This window comes from Pholcus phalangioides, unplaced genomic scaffold (assembly GCF_987345545.1).
Source record: "Pholcus phalangioides strain wild (caught in Gottingen) unplaced genomic scaffold, Ppha-v1.0 ptg000021l_1, whole genome shotgun sequence".
Taxonomy (NCBI): domain Eukaryota; kingdom Metazoa; phylum Arthropoda; class Arachnida; order Araneae; family Pholcidae; genus Pholcus; species Pholcus phalangioides.
This window is the reverse complement of record NW_028301614.1, coordinates 13,264,986-13,284,892: the sequence shown is the minus strand read 5'-3', so window position 1 is coordinate 13,284,892 and position 19,907 is coordinate 13,264,986. Positions and strand designations below refer to the sequence as shown.

Sequence of the window (19,907 nt, the reverse complement as noted above, 5' to 3'; positions counted from 1 at the left end):
TTTGTTTTGTTTTTAATTATTGTAAGTTATGGATGCGAAGAGAACAGCAAAAGTGAAAGTGATGCACCTTCATTTGAGGAAATATCCGACAGTTCTTTGAAGCAATCAGACTGTCGTAGCGATCGTAAGAAAGAAGAAAAGAAATCCAATCACTACAGAGATCCTGAGCGGTATGTTTTCATGCATATAATCTTATACCAAAATTTTTCAAAATTTCGGTGTGAGATTACCAGCTTTTCTTATTTATCATAGAATATTACACTTGTTTCTCAACAAGTGAAACTTTAAGTTATAAAATTGAAACACGTTAAAAATATATGTATTTGCTTGGGCTCTCTTGAAACCTATGTATAGCTTACACACATACACACGCAGATTAGATGCAGCTACAGTAAAACTCCTGTATATCAGTGCTCAAAGGACCAGAAAGAAGAATCATTGTACATGATTTATTGAAGATGGAAAATATTAACATTATAGCAAGTGGGCCTGGACTGGACCAATATATACAGCAATATCTGTAATATTGGAGTTTTGCTGTATTATTCTTCCTATTGCATATAAATATCTATACAATAAGGCTATTGGATCTTTACAGCTATGGTATCCTTAGTTCTAAAATCCATGATAGTCTTTGAAGCTGCCAATAAATATGCATGTAGTAGAACCTTGATTACCAGTGTAATTGAAACAAGCTAAGTCAGTGAATCAAAATCTCTTGATCAGATGTGCATCAATTTCAAGGTCCAGTTCTCATCTACACTAAATATAATCAAATATACACTCAATATGTATTTAGGCCATTTGGTTGCATTCTGCGTAGCACATGTATCATGAAATGTTTAGTCAATATTTTTTTACAGAGAATGGTAATATTCTTGCTGTTTCAATCCAACATTTGGGTGCATTACAAAGTTACTACTACACTACTGTAACATGCACTCATAAAGATTCCTCTGGAAGATTTCTAACAAACTGGTTTATGCTGGAATGTGTGTAGTCCTTACAAATACAAAAAAAAAAAAAATACAAAAACAACGGCACAACAGGCAAAATGCCCAACGAGAATACATATTTATGATGTCAAATTTATGTGTGTTTCGTATTCTAGAAATGCTCTCATCTGTCTTTCATATTGGAAGTGAAAATGAATTTTTGTGTTTGTGCAAATGTAGTGTTAAAGTTGAAGGTCTGGTCTGTGTGCTTTCTTGTGGGAAGACTTTTTCAAATGAAAGTCTAGCTCACATTTATGCCTAGAAGTTAGAAAATCACTAAAAACGAACTTCAGACAACCACCACATACCACCTGCAGGATTCGAACCTGTATTCTCAAGATGTTAGACCATCACATTGCCCGTGCATTAAGACTCATATTAATATTAGTATTTTGACAAACAATGTATTTTTGCAGTCAAATTTTTAAGAAGTCTTGACAAGAAGACTATTTACATTAGAAAACTAAAAACCTTTTGTGCTTTCATTTTAAAGTTGTAAAAGGCTGGATAAATTTGATCGATAGTCATGAATTTCATTTCTTGCCTTAAATTGTTTGTGTGACTAGTTAATCAGTTTCAATTATATTATCTGTGCATAATTGTTATATTCTTAACCTTTGTTGATTTGAAAAGTTTCGTTGAATGAAAATATGATTTCCAATTTCATTTGCTGATCAAACAAGAAGGAAAGATGGATGATAGTTTTAACAATTTAAAGTAGAAATGTAAAATTTTATTTAATGGGAAAATATATTGTTATTTGCCTAGTTGTAGTTCAGATAGAATCTTCCTGTTCTGGGTGGTAGTAGACATAGGGAAATACAAGGAGGTCAATTGGGGTGCCCCCTTCCCCAAAAAATTTTTATCATAAGCCCCGTTCACATGTGCAAGATTGGGGTTCACTTTGGTGGTAATTACCGGCATGACAACTTTTTTCCCCTCGTAGGGAAGAAAAAGGTGGGAGAGAAGCTCATCAAAAAAAGCCCATCTTTCTTGGGGTGGATTGGAGGTCGATACCGACCTTCTCTCCCATAATCCTTTGCACCGCGAAAACTACTTTAAGCTCCTTCGGCAGCGATCTTGAATCAATCACTTCTGTTCAACCCACGTAACCAGTGACGACTTCTGGAAAAAAGAGGGAGGATTACCGGCATAATCTAACGTCATGTGAACGGGTTGTAGCGAAAATCCCTGTTGCCGGGAATTTCCCGGAATGTTTTATTACACATGTGAATGGGGCTATAGGGAGGGTTGAGGTGAAAAATTCCCCCTTCACTATTGATCCACCTTCCCTTTTTTAAGAGCCTGTATCTACTAATGGTGGCAGAAAGTAATTCAGGTTTTTTCCCTCAAACTTGGAGTTCTAAACAAATTTCTTATGAATAATATATATAGCACATGCCATGGAGAAATGAAACACACCAAAACTATGAACCAAAAAACACTGTCAATTAAGGAGTTAATGACAGGTGAGTTCAAAATACCCCAATAGTTTAGTGTCTAAAAGTGCATATAATAGAACCTGAATTAGAAGTGTGGGGGAGATACTCATCAGATACGAGAAAACTTGGTTGCTTTGAACAAGTCAAATGCAATGGCACTGTCTGACTACTATTTTTACATATGGTGACTGAATTTTTGATCATGGCAATGTTTAGGAAGAAAAAAGATTAAATGCTTTTTGATTTGCTCCTTTACAGCAGTCTCCTCCCCCCCCCCCCTCCCTGAGGGTTGATGATAATTTGCAGAATAGTTTTGGGATGTGAATCAATATATTAGATGATAGGATGCTTTACGTTTGATATATATGAATAACAATTTAAATTATAAGACATCAAAGTGTTTAAAATAATTTTATATATTTTCAAGTCTGGATAATCAAAAAGATTAGCTAAACTATGGCAGTTCTGGGAAAATGTATGGGAGTTGTTCATTCCTAGCTGTGCTCATTATTTATCTTATAAGCAAAACTACTGTAATTCTACACAAAGTACACCATACCTTGTTAAAATATTCTTTATATCGGTATTAATATTTGAGATATGAAATTAAATTGATAAGTCTTTGTCATTTTGAGTAGGTTTGAAGTTGAAAACTATCGTGAACGATTTTCTTCGATAGTTTTTAATGAGAGTAACTTTTTTGGAACAAATTAAAATTATAAATTAGATTGCAATTTCATTTGTCTTTTTGGAAGTTTCGAATTGAGCATCCCTTATTTTACAAGAGAAACATTAATATGCAAACTGATTTTATAAAAATACAAGCCAAATCACATACAGTTAACAACATTTTAAGCAGGAAAACATGTTTGATATTCATATGCTTTATTCAATAGGAGATAAATATCAGAACAAAGCAAGAAAAGTTTAAAGAGCTATCACAGGTTGATTGTCCTTTAGATACAAATTACTGTGACATGTTAAGAAAAAAACCTTAATTCATACTTATAACTTTGCAATGCAAAAACCTTCATGTTTGGTCATACAAGCTGAGTGAATGTTAGACCCTACTGATGAAATATGTTGATGATTAGAGTTAAAGAGAAATGGAGTCTCTCTGGGAAATAAAGAATGAATGTCAAATGGGTGGAGGGGGGGGGGGGAGAGAAACCATTTTGAAAATGAAAGGGTTCTCATTTTTCAATCCCTTTAACTGTACAACCATTGTAGTCTGAAATTCAGCTTCTACTGGTTTTCTATTTTTGTTTTTTCAGTCTCATTGTGTCTATGATTTCTTTAGTGTAAAAATTTGTGAAAATGATGACCGTAATCACTGCTTGTGCCAGAGCCGCTCTTACCAGATGTGGGGAGGGGGGGGCTAGTGCAGAAATAATAACGAGGCCAGAGGCGTCTTAATAATTTTGGCAGGAGGGCTTTGCTGCGATTTTTTTACATTCTATGAAACTGGAGAATCAGCATCCAAAAATTCATACATTTTTGCAAAACATACAGGCGTTGAAAACATATATACGAAAAACATACACAATTAAATGTAAATTAACAAAAATAATGAAAATTTTGAACTGAAAAAAAATTTGATTTGATGGTAGAAATAATTCCAGAACCAATCAAAATTAGCACCTAATGAAGGAAATTGTCTGAAAATTAATATCAGAATAGATGAATGAAAATATGAAAAAAATGACATAATTCTAGCACCAATGAAAATTGAGAATGAAAGAAAATAATTCCAGAACTGATTTAGTAATAATAACGTGATCCTCACTTATTATTATCCCTGATGATCTGTCCAGGGAATTTGTTAGTGTTAGTAAACATCCATGCCTGGATCAGGATTCGAATCCAGACCCCTAACCACTCAACTGCCAGGGGGTGATTAAATTTCAGGATTTCTGAATTCCAGAAAATTCAGAATTTATGAAAGAAATGATTCCAGAATTTATGAAAGAAATGATTCCAGAATTTATGAAAGAAATGATTCCAGAATTTATGAAAGAAATGATTCCAGAATTTATGAAAGAAATGATTCCAGAATTTATGAAAGAAATGATTCCAGAATTTATGAAAGAAATGATTCCAGAATTTATGAAAGAAATGATTCCAGAATTTATGAAAGAAATGATTCCAGAATTTATGAAAGAAATGATTCCAGAATTTATGAAAGAAATGATTCCAGAATTTATGAAAGAAATGATTCCAGAATTTATGAAAGAAATGATTCCAGAATTTATGAAAGAAATGATTCCAGAATTTATGAAAGAAATGATTCCAGAATTTATGAAAGAAATGATTCCAGAATTTATGAAAGAAATGATTCCAGAATTTATGAAAGAAATGAATCCAGAATTAATTAGTAAAAATTCATAATTTGGAAAGAAATTATACTGCAAGTGTGGGCTTTCCAAAACATGGGGGACCCATCCCAACCCCCCTAAGGACGGCTCTGGCTTGTGCTAAGTGGTCACTAACTTTCATTGCTTTTATCTTCACATCGTCAATAGACTATAGGAACTTCTGATGGGGTTAAATATTTTTAGAAACTGGTTTTTGTGTCTCAACGGGACATTTTCCTTTCTATACCTTGCATTTGATGAAAATAAAAAGAAAGCTTATTTTCTGAGGGGGAAAAAGTTATGGTATTTTGAATAGGGTTTAGTTATTTTTACTATGAAATTGCTTATGCAGAGCTGAGAAAGAAATTGCAAAAGAAAAAGGGTTAAGCAAAAAGGTACTTTTGTGTATCAATCAATGTGCATTGTTATAGGAGCATCAACAACTGTATCATATTACTGGTATTGAGTTTAGTATTGGCCCAAATGAATCTGGATGGATCAATATCTACAGCTTTTTCATATTTCATGAAATTTTGAGGTGAAGGGAATGGGGACATTGAATTTTGTGGTTTCTTATTGTTACACATCACTTGAAATATTTACAAATATTATTTCTTTCATTTTTATTGCAACGAAATATTATATATGTTCTTGATTTTTATCTGGTTTTAACCAATAACAGTACATAACTGAAGAATATTCTCATTAAGAACAGTAAGAATATTCTCAAGTTATTTATAATAGTAATCTTTCCAGAGAATATTCTCCCAAATATTATTCTCACGAATTTTACATCTCTAATCTTTAATCTCTCAATGTTGAAAAAAAGGAAACTGCAAAAATAAGCACATAATTTTGTTACTAAAAGATATTTGCAAAATCTCTGTTAGCGTCCCACACAAAAAGCTGAAACATCATTAAGCTGTGGGGTTATTTATTTCTCTAATCTCTTACATTTCGAAAACATCAACTAGGGTACAATACTGTGAAAACTATTTCAAGGTTTACTATGTTTTAAGGTACAACAGCTTCCAATGAGTATATAGGTAAGAGGGCATATAGTATTTTGTGAACCGTTGGTCCTCGAGAAATTAGAAAAAAGTATTTAAGTAACGTGTAGTACTCTGATATGCCATTTAGGTTGAAAGGGGGTTGTATATAGTTATCAAAATAAAAATTTTAACTTATATACAAATACAATGCCACAGCAGGCAAAATGCCCAACGAGGTGGTTGAGAAAAATATGCCCATAAAAATATGGATGTAATATATTTCAAAAATACAGCAACCCAATTAAAAACACAATCACAAAAATTATAAACAATATATACACATGATACAATGCCCATAAAGAATATTATTGTTGTCTTATTTTAAGTATGGATAGCTTCTTAATTTACTCCAACATGTTTATTGTATTTCTTTTTAAATGTGTCAATTGTGTTACAATTTACTACCTCCGGGGGTAAGCTATTCCATTTATTGACAACCCTATTAGAGAAAAATTCCCTGCGACACCATAACCTTGCATTGTCCCTCACCAATCGATATTGGTGTCCCCTTGTAAAAGCAGTCGATTGGCGGTGTACTAAAAGTTCATGGTCCATCCTATCCATCCCATTTAAAATTTTGAACACTTCGATCATATCTCCTCGACACCTGCGTTCATCCAATGTAAACATATTCAAAAAATGAAGTCTCTCTTCATAACTCAAGCCCCGTGTGCCAACGAGGACACGTGTAGCTCTTCTCTGCACCCCTTCAACCAAGTCTATGGTATGGTCTCCAAAACCTTACAGCATACTCCAGTCCAGGACGAACTAAGCCTCGAAAAAGCAGAAGAATAACTTTAGGAGAACACGAAGAGACCTTTTTGAAAATGAGATCAAGCATTCTATTCGGGTTTTTTTTACCACCGCTGAACAATGTTCAGATAACCTAAGCCGCTCGTCAATGAGAATTCTCAAATCTGTGACATCATTCAACTCGTAAGGGAACCATGGGTTGTTTGAACCAAAATGAGCGACCATGCACTTATCAATGCTAAACGTCATGCTCCATTCATTTGCCCATGCTGCAATCCTGTTTAAGTTGGTCTGGAGCAACTCCCCTATCGCTTTGATTCCTGATTACCCCCATTAGCTTCACATCATCTGTGAATTTGCTAGTAATCCCATCGATACCCTGATTGAGTTTATCGATAAAAAGTGAAAAAAGTATGGGGCCAAGGACACTTCCTTGAGGAACTCCACTTGTGACATCTGTCCAACCAGAGAATTCCCCGTTCACCATAACTTGTTGCGACCTATCTCTTAATCACGATTCTATCCAATTCAGCAAGTTGCCCCCAATTCCAATCTCGTGTAAGCGTTTACACAAGATGGTGTTACATATGGTGGCGTTTACATATGGTGTGCTGTGTGTTTTAACTTATACCCTGTACTCAAAAACCCAATTACAAAGTTTTTGCGCTGTCTCTCATTATGCCAACAAAAAAAATTCCATGTTTCTAAGGGCAATGTTTGCTGAGATATTCAAAAAACGGAGGAAAGTTGGGAGAAGACAGTGTTAAATGCGGGTAAAATGGTTCATCTGTATTTAATTATGTTTTTTCCTAACTTTGCTCTGTTTTTGTTTACTTACTTCACTTAAGTGATAATAAAACATTTCTCAGGTAGTTTTTGAAAGCACTTGGATCCTTTGTTAAGTTTGTAGTTTATGAAAAACTATGCCCAAGCCATGTCTCTAAGCTTTTCATGTTTGTTGTCGTTTATAAATAGAAAGAAATAGAAAAAAAAGAAAAACTTGGCTAATGAATGCCTTTAATAACTAAATTTTAGAGCAATAGTAGATACAGTTTTTGTTACCGTTAATAAATTCTAGGGCAAAACACATTTTGTACAGTAAAAAAAACCATTATTCTTATTCTCATTTGTTTATTTATTTATTCATTCATTATAAATTAGCATCAGTGTCTTCTGTGTGTGTATGTCCTGTTATCTTTATTTAACTGCACTTTTCCACGCATGCCAGGAATGGACCAACATTCAAAAACCTTCCCAAAATTTTATTACATGCTAGCTTATGGGAGGGCAAGAGATATGGTAACTCTTTGATTCAGAAACTGATGATTTGGATTTATTTGACTATTAAATAGTGAACATTTTGGCTTGACTTGAAAAACTTAGTTATTTTTATGTAAGTGAATAAATAGGTAATATTGTGCCACAAAAAGATATATAAGTGGTAAGTAATCTGTATCTTTCAGATGCAAAATTCAGTTTATTTTATAATTTAGTTCATATTTCATGCTTTTATAACTCGGCTTGACAAATTGAAAAAAAAATTGTGCCAGAGCCAATTTCTTTTCCCAAAAAAATTGTTCAAATTCCTTTTCCTGGAAGGTACAGATGCCAACATAAATTTCACAAAAAATTTTGTGTTCTCAGATCCCAATTCAGTAATCACACATTGGAAATTTCAGGCAAACATGCCAATTTTTTATTCGCAGTGACATCCTGGCAACTGGGATTCGTCAAGCTCTGTTTTATACATCATAGCATGTAGTGCATTATAATTATTTCATAGTACATGGAAAACATTTTTTAAGAAAAATTGTGATTATATATTGTACAGGCATCCCTCGCTTTATGTGATTAATTGGTTCCACAAAATGATCGTATAAGATGAAATCTTGTAAAATTAGTAGAAATTAACATGGGCAAAATAGGGACTTTCTTCAAAAGGGGCTTTAAGCAACAAAATAATTGTTTTGAATAAATTAATTATTTAAACTTATAAATAAACCTTTTAAATTTAGGCTATATAAATAAATTTAATACTTTTCATTTCTCTCTGTCTTCACTATTTCTGATTGATTCTAGTGAATGTAGATGTTTTTTTTTCCAGGAGAACCTGGTATGACTGATAACTTTTTAAATGAAAACAGTCAAAATTCAGCTGACAAGTAGCATTGTCCATCTCTTTATAAAAACTTTAGGAGCAAAATTTGGAAATTGTGAATGCCCCTTGCAAATATGACAATTATAGATTCATTAGGATCATTTTCTTCGATTAAAATTCTGATGGCATTGTCGATGTGTTACCAAAAGATACTCATTTGTGAGATCTGGCGAGACGGATTTAAGCATTTCTTCCATATATGTCTTATCTTTATCATCAAATCCAACAGACTTTGTCATCTTATTTATGGCATGCCTCTAATTTGCAAGCCCATTTTCAGAACTGATATCGAACTATACACCAAAATTTGCAGGACACAATTTCTAAAATTAACTTTTCAAAATCGTGTATTGCAGAATCACGTAAATCGAAACCGCGTAAAGCTAAGAATACCTGTACAATATTGCATTAGGCCTTACCCATAAATGCAGACAATATTCCAAATTTTTTATTCTATCCAGTGTTTTTTTCTCCGGCAGGCCACATGACGGTGCAGGACAAGAAATTACTGTTATCTCGTAAGTTGAGATACCTCTGAATTTTCTTCTATCTCTTTGTCCCTCTTTTTTTTCAATCATACAGCTAATGAGGTACTGAAGAGTTATGGATAAAATCACTCCTGACCTGGTGTGGGTACCATACATGGTTGATAGTTAATGATGTTTAGTTGCTGATAATAAAGGTTTAAAGAAATCCAGAATTCTAATCCTTCTTTCCTAGTGTATTTTTGGCAACTAATTTCAGCTATATATATATAGTTTAGGTCCCAGCATTATGTCTACAAAACAGGAAAACCTTTGTTTTTACCAGGGCTGGGCAATGTATTTCCCAACATGCCTGGAGCATGTAAAAGATCCAAAAAATAGTGAGCAATTTTTTTAGAGTTTATGGGAAATTTTGTGTTTACAAACAAATAAGAAATGTAAAAATATATATACGAGCTGTGTAATACACGGCTCTGCCCGGTTTTCTTCAATTACCGAGCAGATTGAAAAAGTGACAAACCATTATAAAGGCATATAAACTATGATACATAATACTGGCAGCATTAAAGAAATGGCAAACCATTGTAAAGGCGTATACATGTCTGAAACGCATTGCTAGGGAACCGTGGTAACCAAAGTAAACATTCTGAAATTATTGTTGCCTGACAGTTTTTTGCCCATCTGACAAACTTTTGAAGTAGCCTATTGTTCAAGATCTAAAATTGTAAATTTGTATTGAGAACACGCACACACAGAAAATAAATTTTATATATATAGATAGATACAATTTTTACAAATGCAAAGGCCACAACAGACAAAATGCCCAATGAGGCGACTGAAAAAAGAACATAAAATATGTCCTTAAAAAATATGGATTTCAAATACCTATCAGAACTATCAAAAATACAACCCAATAAGTGCAATAATTATGATAAATTATAAAAACATTCCCCAAAAAAAATTATGGTTGTCTCATCTAAGTATGGATAGCTTCTCAATTTATCCTAATATGTTCATCGTATTTATTTTTAAACGTGTCAGTTGTGTTCGAATTCACGACCCCCCAGAGATAAGTTTTTCCATTTATTCACAACCCTATTAGAGAAAAACTTGCAACACCACAACCTAGAATTGTCCCTTACTAATCGGTACTGTTGTCCCCTTGTCGAAGCAGTTGATTGACAATGTATTAATAACTTGTCCATTTTATCCATCCCATTGAAAATTTTAAACACTTCAATCATATCCCCTGACACCTGCGCTCTTCTAATTTAAACATATTCAAAAAATCAAGTCTTTCTTCATAGCTTAAGCTCCTTGTGCCATCAAGAGTATGCATGATTCTTCTCTGCACCCCCTCGACTAATTCAATTTCCCCATTTAAGTTTGGTCTCCAAAACCTAACAGCATATTCCATTCGATTTTTTGACCACCACTGAACAATGTTCAGAAAACCTAAGATGCTCATCAATAAGAATACCCAGATCAGTGACCCTAGTTGCATCCGGAATAATAACACCATTCACCTTGTAAGTGAAACGTGAGTTGTCCGAACGAAAATGAGTTACTATGCACTTGTTAGTGCTAAAAGACATGCTCCATTCATTTGCCAACGCTGTAATCCTGTTTGGTTGGTCTAGAGCAACTCCTTATCTCTTCAATTTCCAGTAAGTTGCCCCACCCCCCCCCCCCCAATCTTATGTAAATGCTTCAGGAGTTTGCTATTATTCTCATTATTTAAATTCTTAAGTATTTTCTTCAATAGATGGTAACATATTTGTTTTGAATGTGGGGGGAAAATGTTACGAAAAGGGAAATTTCATTAGATCACATTATAAAAGTTTTATGAAAGTTCTTTTACAAAACTTGACATACACACCAATGAGCTTATCGGTTGTTTTCGCTCAAGGATAACCGATGTGCTCATTGATTGCATTTGTTAAGGTTAGTGTAATACCACATAACATTAGATTAGGTGGCCATCACTGATCAAAACTCAGGGTCGGGAATTGTCCAAAATCAGTCGTGTAAGCAATTCCTTAGTGCTGTAGAAAATTTTAAGATTCCATCAAACAAAGGAATGCAGTCAAATCCAATTTTAATGAATTCTGTTACAGCGAAAACCTTGTAACAAAAATTTTTCTAATCCTTAAACAAGTTTACATAGAAATAATGCATTGCGAGAATTTGTTATGATCAATTAAAAACAAGTTTCTGATATCACACGAAAAGAGTACAGAATGTTTCAAAAATGACCCTGTGAAATCGGTTTCAGAGAATTAACTTGCTGAACTGTTGGGGGAAGAAGGGTTGTTCTTATATGATTTGTGGGGAAGAAATTTTAGCCAATGCGTGTGTGAAAAGAAATCAAATCAGTGGTAGGCCAGTGCTACACATTAGGAATGTTTCATATTTCTTCTGTTGCAAAATGAGTGCCTTCGAAAGGAAACAGTTTTTGATTAAAGAGAAATTTGAGATCATTTCTAAAGTTGATGCTGGAGTAAATAAAAACGTATTTATGGCATTAAAATACTACTACATATCTCCATCTACTCTTTCAACGTTTTTGAAAAATCTGACCAAGATGGAATTTCAAATTCAAACAGCATGTATAGGATTCCATGGAAAAAAAGACCAGACTTTCTCAAATTTTCAAAATGTGGATGTAGCATTCTTTACAGGATATCCATTCAAGACATTTTCCAGAAACATACATGGCTTCAGCACATTCATTCCTGAAATGTGCCAATTACTAGCCCAGTGCCCAAGTGGCATGGTGGTGACAAAAATATAACTTCTTTTGACGTTCTTTTGCTGCCTCTAGTTCCCCTATTTCTTCTGAAACCTGCTTGCTCCCCTGCTAATTCTCTTTCTATAATAGTTGCAAGTCTTTTCTGAATAATTTTCAGTAGAATCTTGCTAGCATGTGATATTAGGGGGATTGTTCTGTAATTGGAGCATTCTCTAAGATCACCTTTTTTGTGAATGGGTGTGAATATAGATCTTTCCCAGTCTTTGGGCCACTCTATTTTCTCCCAGATTTGTTGACATAGTGATGTTAGTGCATCGATAATATTTTCCCCTGCTTTTTTCAGAAGTTCTGCTGGAATATCGTCAATGCCCGGAGGTTTGCAATTCTTTAGTTGATTTGTTGCCCATCTGACTTTGTCCTTTGTAACTGGTGGTTCATGATTTATTTCTATATTGCTATTTATCTTTCTATTTGATTTCTCATAAATATTTTCTGTGTATTCTTTCCATCTGTTTACAATGTCTTTTTCAGAGTTCAAGACATTTCCATTCTTTTCTTTTATGATACCGAAACGTGGATTAAAATTGCCAGTGATTTCATTAATCATCCTGTAGAGGTCTCCTGTTCTCCCTAGTCTTCAATTTGTCTGCATTTTGAATTAAGAAAAGTCTCTTTATATTTCCTTGCCGGTCTTTGAAATTGTGTGTTAAATTCCTGGTTTCATTTACTTTTCCATCAGCCTTAGCTATTCTTCTTTTTCTTCAATTTCAAGAGCTTCTCCTGACAGCCAGGGTGTTCTCTTCTTTTTGTTTACTGGAATAATTCTCTTTGCATCCTTCTTTAGAATATTTTTAATATCAGACCACAGTTGTTCTGGTTCCCTATCTACCAGATCAAGTCATTAAAACGGTTTCTTGTTGAAATTCTATATTCCTCTGGTACATGAAAAGCTGGCGCTTTTCCTTTATTGATTTTCTTTAAATCTCATCTCTAAAATGAGTAACTGGTGACCAGACCCACATACAGCACTTAGCAGAGTCTTGCATGTTGTCACAGAGCTTTTCCATCTTTTGCTGCCAATTATGTAATCAATTTGGTTCTTGTACATGCCATTTGGTGATGTCCATGTGTTCATTCTTTTAGGCTGCTTAAAGTAAGTATTAGCAATGAAAATATCAATTTATGAACAGAATTCAATTAACTTTTGTCCAACTTTATTCCTATTTCCAAGCCCAAAGTTTACTGTTGTACCTGGAACTGCCACATCTCCAACCTTTGCATTTAAATCCCCCAATGATCATCAACATATCTTTACTGGATGTTTGATCAATAATTTGTTGTAGTACATTATAGAATTCATCGCTAACTTCTTCAGCATCAGTTGTTGGCGCATATACTTACAAATACAACGCCACAACAGGCAAATTGCCCAACGAGGTGGCTGACTTAAGAACATCGTGGATCCATGGGTCCCGGAGCCATTTTTTGGAGGCCCTACCTACTACTGCTACACCACACATGCATCCACCCCCCACCCCGCGGAACCCCCAACGAATCGGTACATGCGGGAGTGTACGTGTAGTGAAACCTGACGTGAAGGTTTTTTTTTTTTTGTTTCTCTGTAATGCTTGTCATGTGTAGTGCTGCCATCTGCCACCAGTTTTCAAACTATGAGTGAAGTGTTATGATTGAATGATTTATCGTTGTAGGACTGTTGCTCTCTGTGGCGAGACTTTTTAACGGGGAGATCAGCTCGCATTTGTGCCTTGAAGTTGGGAACCACGGAAAACCAACTTCAGCCGACCACCACTGTGGGATTCGAACCCGGATCCTCGCATCGCGAGTCCGTCACTATAACCACTCGACCACCACAGCGGCTGATCGCCGCTTGGATGATCATTATATTTATTGGACTACTTTTTATTCTGATTGACATAATTCTATCATTAACAGGGTTGTACCCTAACACAGATGCATCGATGTTATTTTTAATAATTATTGCTGTTCCATTTTTTCTATGATTTTCATGTCCAAAGTAATAAATCTTATAGTCATCTGATTGAAATAATCCTGCAACAGTCCATTTCAATTCGCTTACTCCAAGAATGTCTTTGTTCTTTCCATTTCTTTCTTTACAACTTCTAATTTTCCATTATTCATACTTCTAACATTCCATGTCCCCATCCTGTATTTTTTCTTTGTTAAACTCAAAGATTTCCTAGTGTTTCTTTCATCATTAGATAAAATTCCTAAAGGCTTTGATCTATCTACGTCATTATGGTCAAAAGACCAGGATCCACCAGGATAGTCTTCTTGCATCTTCCCAGTAATAAAGTGGTGGCTTTCCGACCTCGGGGCCATCTTCCGGCAACATGACGTATTTTCTTTTTGAGCCTTATCCATAAGAGTTTTCTTGGCAGTGATGAGAAGTAGCTTGCCATTGCTTTCTTCTTGCAGTACTTTCCACATTTCTGTGAATATCTATCTGGTCAAAGACTACTGACATTGCTTCTGCCCAGTGTCAGGGTAGTTTGGAATCAGAGCCTACCATCTCCTAGGCACCTCTCTTAGTCTGGCTCCTATCCCACGAAGACCTGTCTGGCTTGGGAGGCCCTACCAGTAGCTAAGCTACCGTCGACATAACTCTCGATGTTGTCAGAGCGCTCAAGCGCACCCACCACGGCAAAGTGGCAACCCCGTTACATTTTTATTATTCACATCAATTGTATATATCTTGCCACCACTTATTGTTATGCTAAATTTAATCACATTTCTCTTTCCTTTCTCTTATTTTCTGTTGTTTGTTTTTCACTTATCTTTATAATACATATTTTTAATTTTATTTCATTATAATTTTAATATATATTTGTCAAGAATCATAATTTATTGTAGTAATCTTAACATACACAAACATTTTGATTGTAACAACCAGTATGGGACTAATGTCTCCTTGGTTGTTTTGTACTTGTATATGAATGATATTTTATCATCATGTAATTATTTGAATTTAAAAAAACAGGAAACTATGTAAAGAAAATTATGATTTCTTAGACTAGAATCTTACCTGTAGAGCTGATGGTAGGATTAAAGACAGGCTAGTAAACAACTTAGGAAGGTGTATTTAATGTACGTCAGTAAGTGCGGTCTGCTTCCGGCTCCTCACTGGATAGAATTTTTCCAGAGTTTTTGTCAAAATCTGGGAGATCCACTCTGCAAGTTCACAAAACTGGACACAAAAACTTTTGGGGTTGACGCATCCAATTTTTTCCAAATTTTTCTTCCACTCACTAGATTTAGCAAAATTTAGCAAATTAGATTTTTAGAGAAGATCCGTTGTGTACGGTCTTCGAGAAATTTCCACTGATGACTGGATTTTGGACTTTGCTTTCTTCATGGTTGCGAAACGTTTCCCAAGCAGTTCACAATAAAAATGTGGTGTTGGTTTCTTTTCAGACTTTTCAAACATGGTGAACTTAATCTTCTCCCAAGATTTTTCTGGTTGGGGGTATTTTAGCCCGCAAATTGATGTTGTCAGTTGCACGCAGCTCGGCCAGATCTTTTTTGTGTGCCTCACTGTTTTTTTTTTTTATAGTTTTACTTACTTAAAAGGGAAATTTTTTTGAGAGAAATTTTGCTTGTCTGGATTACCATCACTGACCTCTGATGATTCCGCAAGAAAATCTGCTACTGCTACTTCCATAACTCCCACAGTAGGTTTTTGAAATCAATCACGTGACCTGTATGTTCAAAGAAGTTTTGTGTTTGTGTGTTCAAAATATAAATTGTTTTTGTCAAATTAGAATTTTCTACATTAACTTCAATTTTGTCAATCAAAACTAGTAAACAAAAGTTTTTCTCTTGTCACAGGCCACACAAAATCGCCTCGTGGGCCAGCTGTTGGCCACCCCTGCTTTAGAGGAATTTGTTGTTTCCTGATCTTCCACAATACTCGTACAAAAAAAAGATTATAGTTTATTTGCCTTAAATATATTAAGTAACTAAGTAGTTAACTTGTCCAAAAAAATGCTTAATTTACTTGAGTTTTGCTTTGAGTTATTTTTGAAATTACCTTTTTAATTATCTAGATCATAGTTTCCCAACCTTTTTTATCCCAACGCATTCTTTTTTATCATATGCTTTCTGTGTGTACGTTTGCCTGACTCTGGAGTTCTGTTCGCAAGTATGGAGCCCTTACAAAATCAAGGACATACAGCTCCTCGAAAAGCCACAGAGGTCGTTTACTAAACGAATACCTGGCATGAGCGGTCTATCTTATTGCGGTGGTCGGCTGAAGTTGGTTTTCTGTGGTTCCCAACTTCAAGGCGCAAATGCGAGCCGATCTCCCCGTTAAAAAGTCTCGCCACAGAGAGCAACAGTCCTACAACGATAAATCATTCAATCATAACACTTCACTCATAGTTAGAAAAACTGTGGCAGATGGCAGCACTACACATAACAAGCATTACAGAGAAACAACAAAAATTTCACGTCAGGTTTCACTACACGTACACGCACATTCCCGCATGTACCGATTCGTTGGGGGGTTCCGCGGGGGGGAGGGGTGGGCGGAGTGCATGTGTGGTGTAGCAGTAGTAGGCAGGGCCACCAAAAATGGCTCGGGTATCCATGATGTTCTTAAGTCAGCCACCTCGTTGGGCAATTTGCCTGTTGTGGCGTTGTATTTGTATTTGTATTTATTGCCAGAGACTTCAATTTCTGGGTTTACACTCACTGGAATGGCGTAGAATCGCTGCAGATCTGAAGATGTGCTGCAAACTAGTCCACCAAATTGTTTATCTACCATCGAGAGAGCCTTTCTTTGAGATCATAGACAGGCGAGTTAACCTACGTAGGCATCGCTTCCAAATAAGAATACCAACGGCTAGAAGGGATTGCTTTTTCCACGGATATAGATGCCGTGTGGCAAGAATATGGAACAGTCTTCCATCAGAACTTGTATGTGCCTCCTACGCAAGATTTGCTTCCACTATTGGGGATTTCGACCTGACTCCATATGCGAAGTGCTTCCCGTTCTGACTATTTTTTTTTTTTTTTTTTCTTCCAGTATAAGTGTATTTCATGCCTTCTGGGGTTATTGTAAATAAGTAAAAAAATAATTGTATTACCTATAGAATCCTATGTTATACCCATAGCTTCCATCTCCCCCAGGGGCGTTAACGGCCACGTTGGGAATCACTGATCTAGATCATAAATATACACATTATTTTTTCCTAAAAATAAAATTCTCAACAAAATTTTTATAATGAGTGTTCAAATTTGTAAAATCATAAATTCCTTTATAACAAAATTTTGCTATAGCAAAGTGATTTTTTTTCAGTCACATAGTGTAGCGATTATAGCTGTCGTTACATCCCGGATTCTATTTTTATCTTTCCCTATATAATTTTGTCAGATATATGACAATTATTTTATTTACTTAAGACTTTTATTACAGTGTTAATTTTTAGATTTTGCCAGGTAAATTTTCTTTAGAGTTTTAACATTAATATATCACATATTCAAAACGTTCTCACCCAATCAGTTCGTCGATTACACCCTTCAGGATGTCACTGTCACAAGAACGAACAGTTCACTTCTTGATTGATCCGTCGATCTCCAGGTGAACTTTCTGAAAGAATGCTCCATAGGAACAGCATCACACATCCGAAGAGGCTACGTCACGCCGAACCCAACGAATATGTCATCAAAGATGAGAGCCGACATCTCATAGAAACTTCAACACAGGCAGAGTGATTTTTGACTAGAAGATGAAGAGTATGATCAACGGATCAAACAGCGCCGAGGCACCCAGCTAAATTATGAATCATGACTTACAGAATGAGGCAGGATGAAAACATCACAGCTGAAATGAAATGCAACGTCCAAAGATCAATGTGTCTATTCACTGCACACTGCCAGCATATAAGAGCCCCATCTCACATTATTACCGGAGCCAATCCGTATCTAGATTTGGCGGCGCTAGAATCAACGTAAAATTTGACAAATAAATTAGCATATTCACATGAACTTAGAGTAATACTATACAACTATGGTAGTCTGCATCTGGCAACACAAAAATCCATAAACATCGAAGACCTGGCCAGGGTCCACAACATTAGGCCTATTTTGGATTGTATAAGTTTGACATTATAAACCGTGAGATGGTTCTAGGCCCACCAACGGTGAGAAGGCAAAATATTGTGAACACATGTTTAATTATACTTGCAAAACATTGCCATCATAATCTCTAACTTTGACGGCAACTCTGCATGGTCCCCATCCGCGAATCATGGGACTGATTAACAATAATTCACAGGTACTCCTGTCATGTTACAATAGAGTGAGTTATAACAGTATTCTACTGTAATTTGACTTTTTTTTAATGTAGTGCAATGCTCTTAATTTTCTATATTATCTGCATATTTTCATAACAGCACATTCATTTTGAATATGTGGGAAAAATTTCCTCAATAGAGAAAACAATGCGATGGTTTTTGGCTATGTAAAATATTGATTCGAGCATGTATTTTTTTAAGTTACATACCCGGTCGGGCATGTAAATTTTGCAATTTTTCCAGCCCCGGTTTCTACTCAGGAAAGAGAATACAAGAGATGAGTAAATTTGATATTTCTTTTGTTATCCACCAGGCAATACCCCCCTCTTCAAGCATAAATCATCTTTCTTGCACGGGATGAATTTGTGGAAGACTTTTTTTATTCTTTTCACTTGAAAAGAATGAAACAAACAGGATTACTGAAATGAATAAAAAAAAAAGGCCTCAACCTAATCCTATGTTCACACAATTGTTTTGTAAACAAATTTTGTAATATGTTCAATTGAATTACAAAGATTGTACTCAAAAATAACTGGAATCAGCTATAATATTCACTTCTCCAGTCTATTCTTTCATGGATGCCAAACACAACCTTCCCAAACAGTGCTTGTCACACTGGCTCAGGAAGGTGTTAGCCTTAAACATGGCGCTCTCCAAAACAGATTTAAGAGGAGTCAGCGTTTTGGTGTCAGGAAAGCCATCAAAGTTTGTAAAAATTTCAGAATGTTTTTGTTGTTTACACCAACACACTGTGATTGAACACCCTCTCCTCACCCCTTCCAAAGTGATTGCCTAATAGCATGTGTGCCTGTAAAAAAAATTGTAAATGTTGAGTCGAAATACTTACTAAACTGCACACAATTCTAGTCTATTGTTATGAGGCAATTTACCATCATTTTTACTTCAAAGAGGTTGTCGTTGTCTGCATTGTATCTGTTCAGTGTATCTGAATTCACAAGTTACTACTCTAACAAATGTGCTGTTGGCTTCCACAAAGTATTTGATCCCTCAGTATCCAAAAAGTGTGTCATCTTAAATAGACTGTGAAAATTTTATGATAGCCGCTCTTTCAATCAAGGTGTCAAAAGCCTGAAACATGAAAAAAAAAAAAAAAAAAGAGGTGATGAAAATATGTTTGACAACAAAAGACAGTGCAGTTTTATTTTGAAAGGGGTGGGGTTAACGAAAATGTTCTTGTAAGTTAATTTCGCTGCTTCAATTTATAAATATCTGCTCAGAATCCTATATTTTGCTGCTCTGAAACTGCTCCGAAATAGACTTTGTCACTTCCTACCCCTGAGCAAGGTATTTTATAATTATTTCATAGGGATTTTTATAGGTGGATTACAGGTTTTACTCATCCTTATTTCCTTATCCTTTCCCTGACGAGGGTGGTTGTGGAATAGTATCTGTCATACATCATGTCATATGTCTCGCATCTTACGGAGTGAATTGGTAATAAATTACCTTATAAAGTATACCAAGATCCTCACATGCACCCACATATTCTTATTTGTTTATTATATCAATAAAACTGTTAGTAGCATCAATGTTTTTCATTTGCTACAATATTTTCCATTT

At 35.1% G+C, this 19,907-nt stretch overlaps 1 protein-coding gene across 5 annotated transcripts in view; it reads left to right on the top strand.

The window, feature by feature from the left end:
• Positions 1–19,907, top strand: part of LOC149070663 (tetratricopeptide repeat protein 14-like) — a 98,149-nt gene that overhangs the window by 58,997 nt on the left and 19,245 nt on the right. Inside the window, exons 16-17 of one of the 5 annotated variants that reach the window (XM_089249142.1) lie at positions 27–170; positions 9,234–9,272. The exons of 2 other annotated variants lie outside the window; for them this stretch is intronic. In XM_089249142.1, coding sequence (XP_089105268.1) covers positions 27–170; positions 9,234–9,272 — 183 coding nt within the window. The remainder of the gene's footprint in view (positions 1–26; positions 171–9,233; positions 9,273–19,907) is intronic. 2 more of the 5 variants (XM_089249145.1, XM_089249143.1) reach the window with 2 other exon arrangements.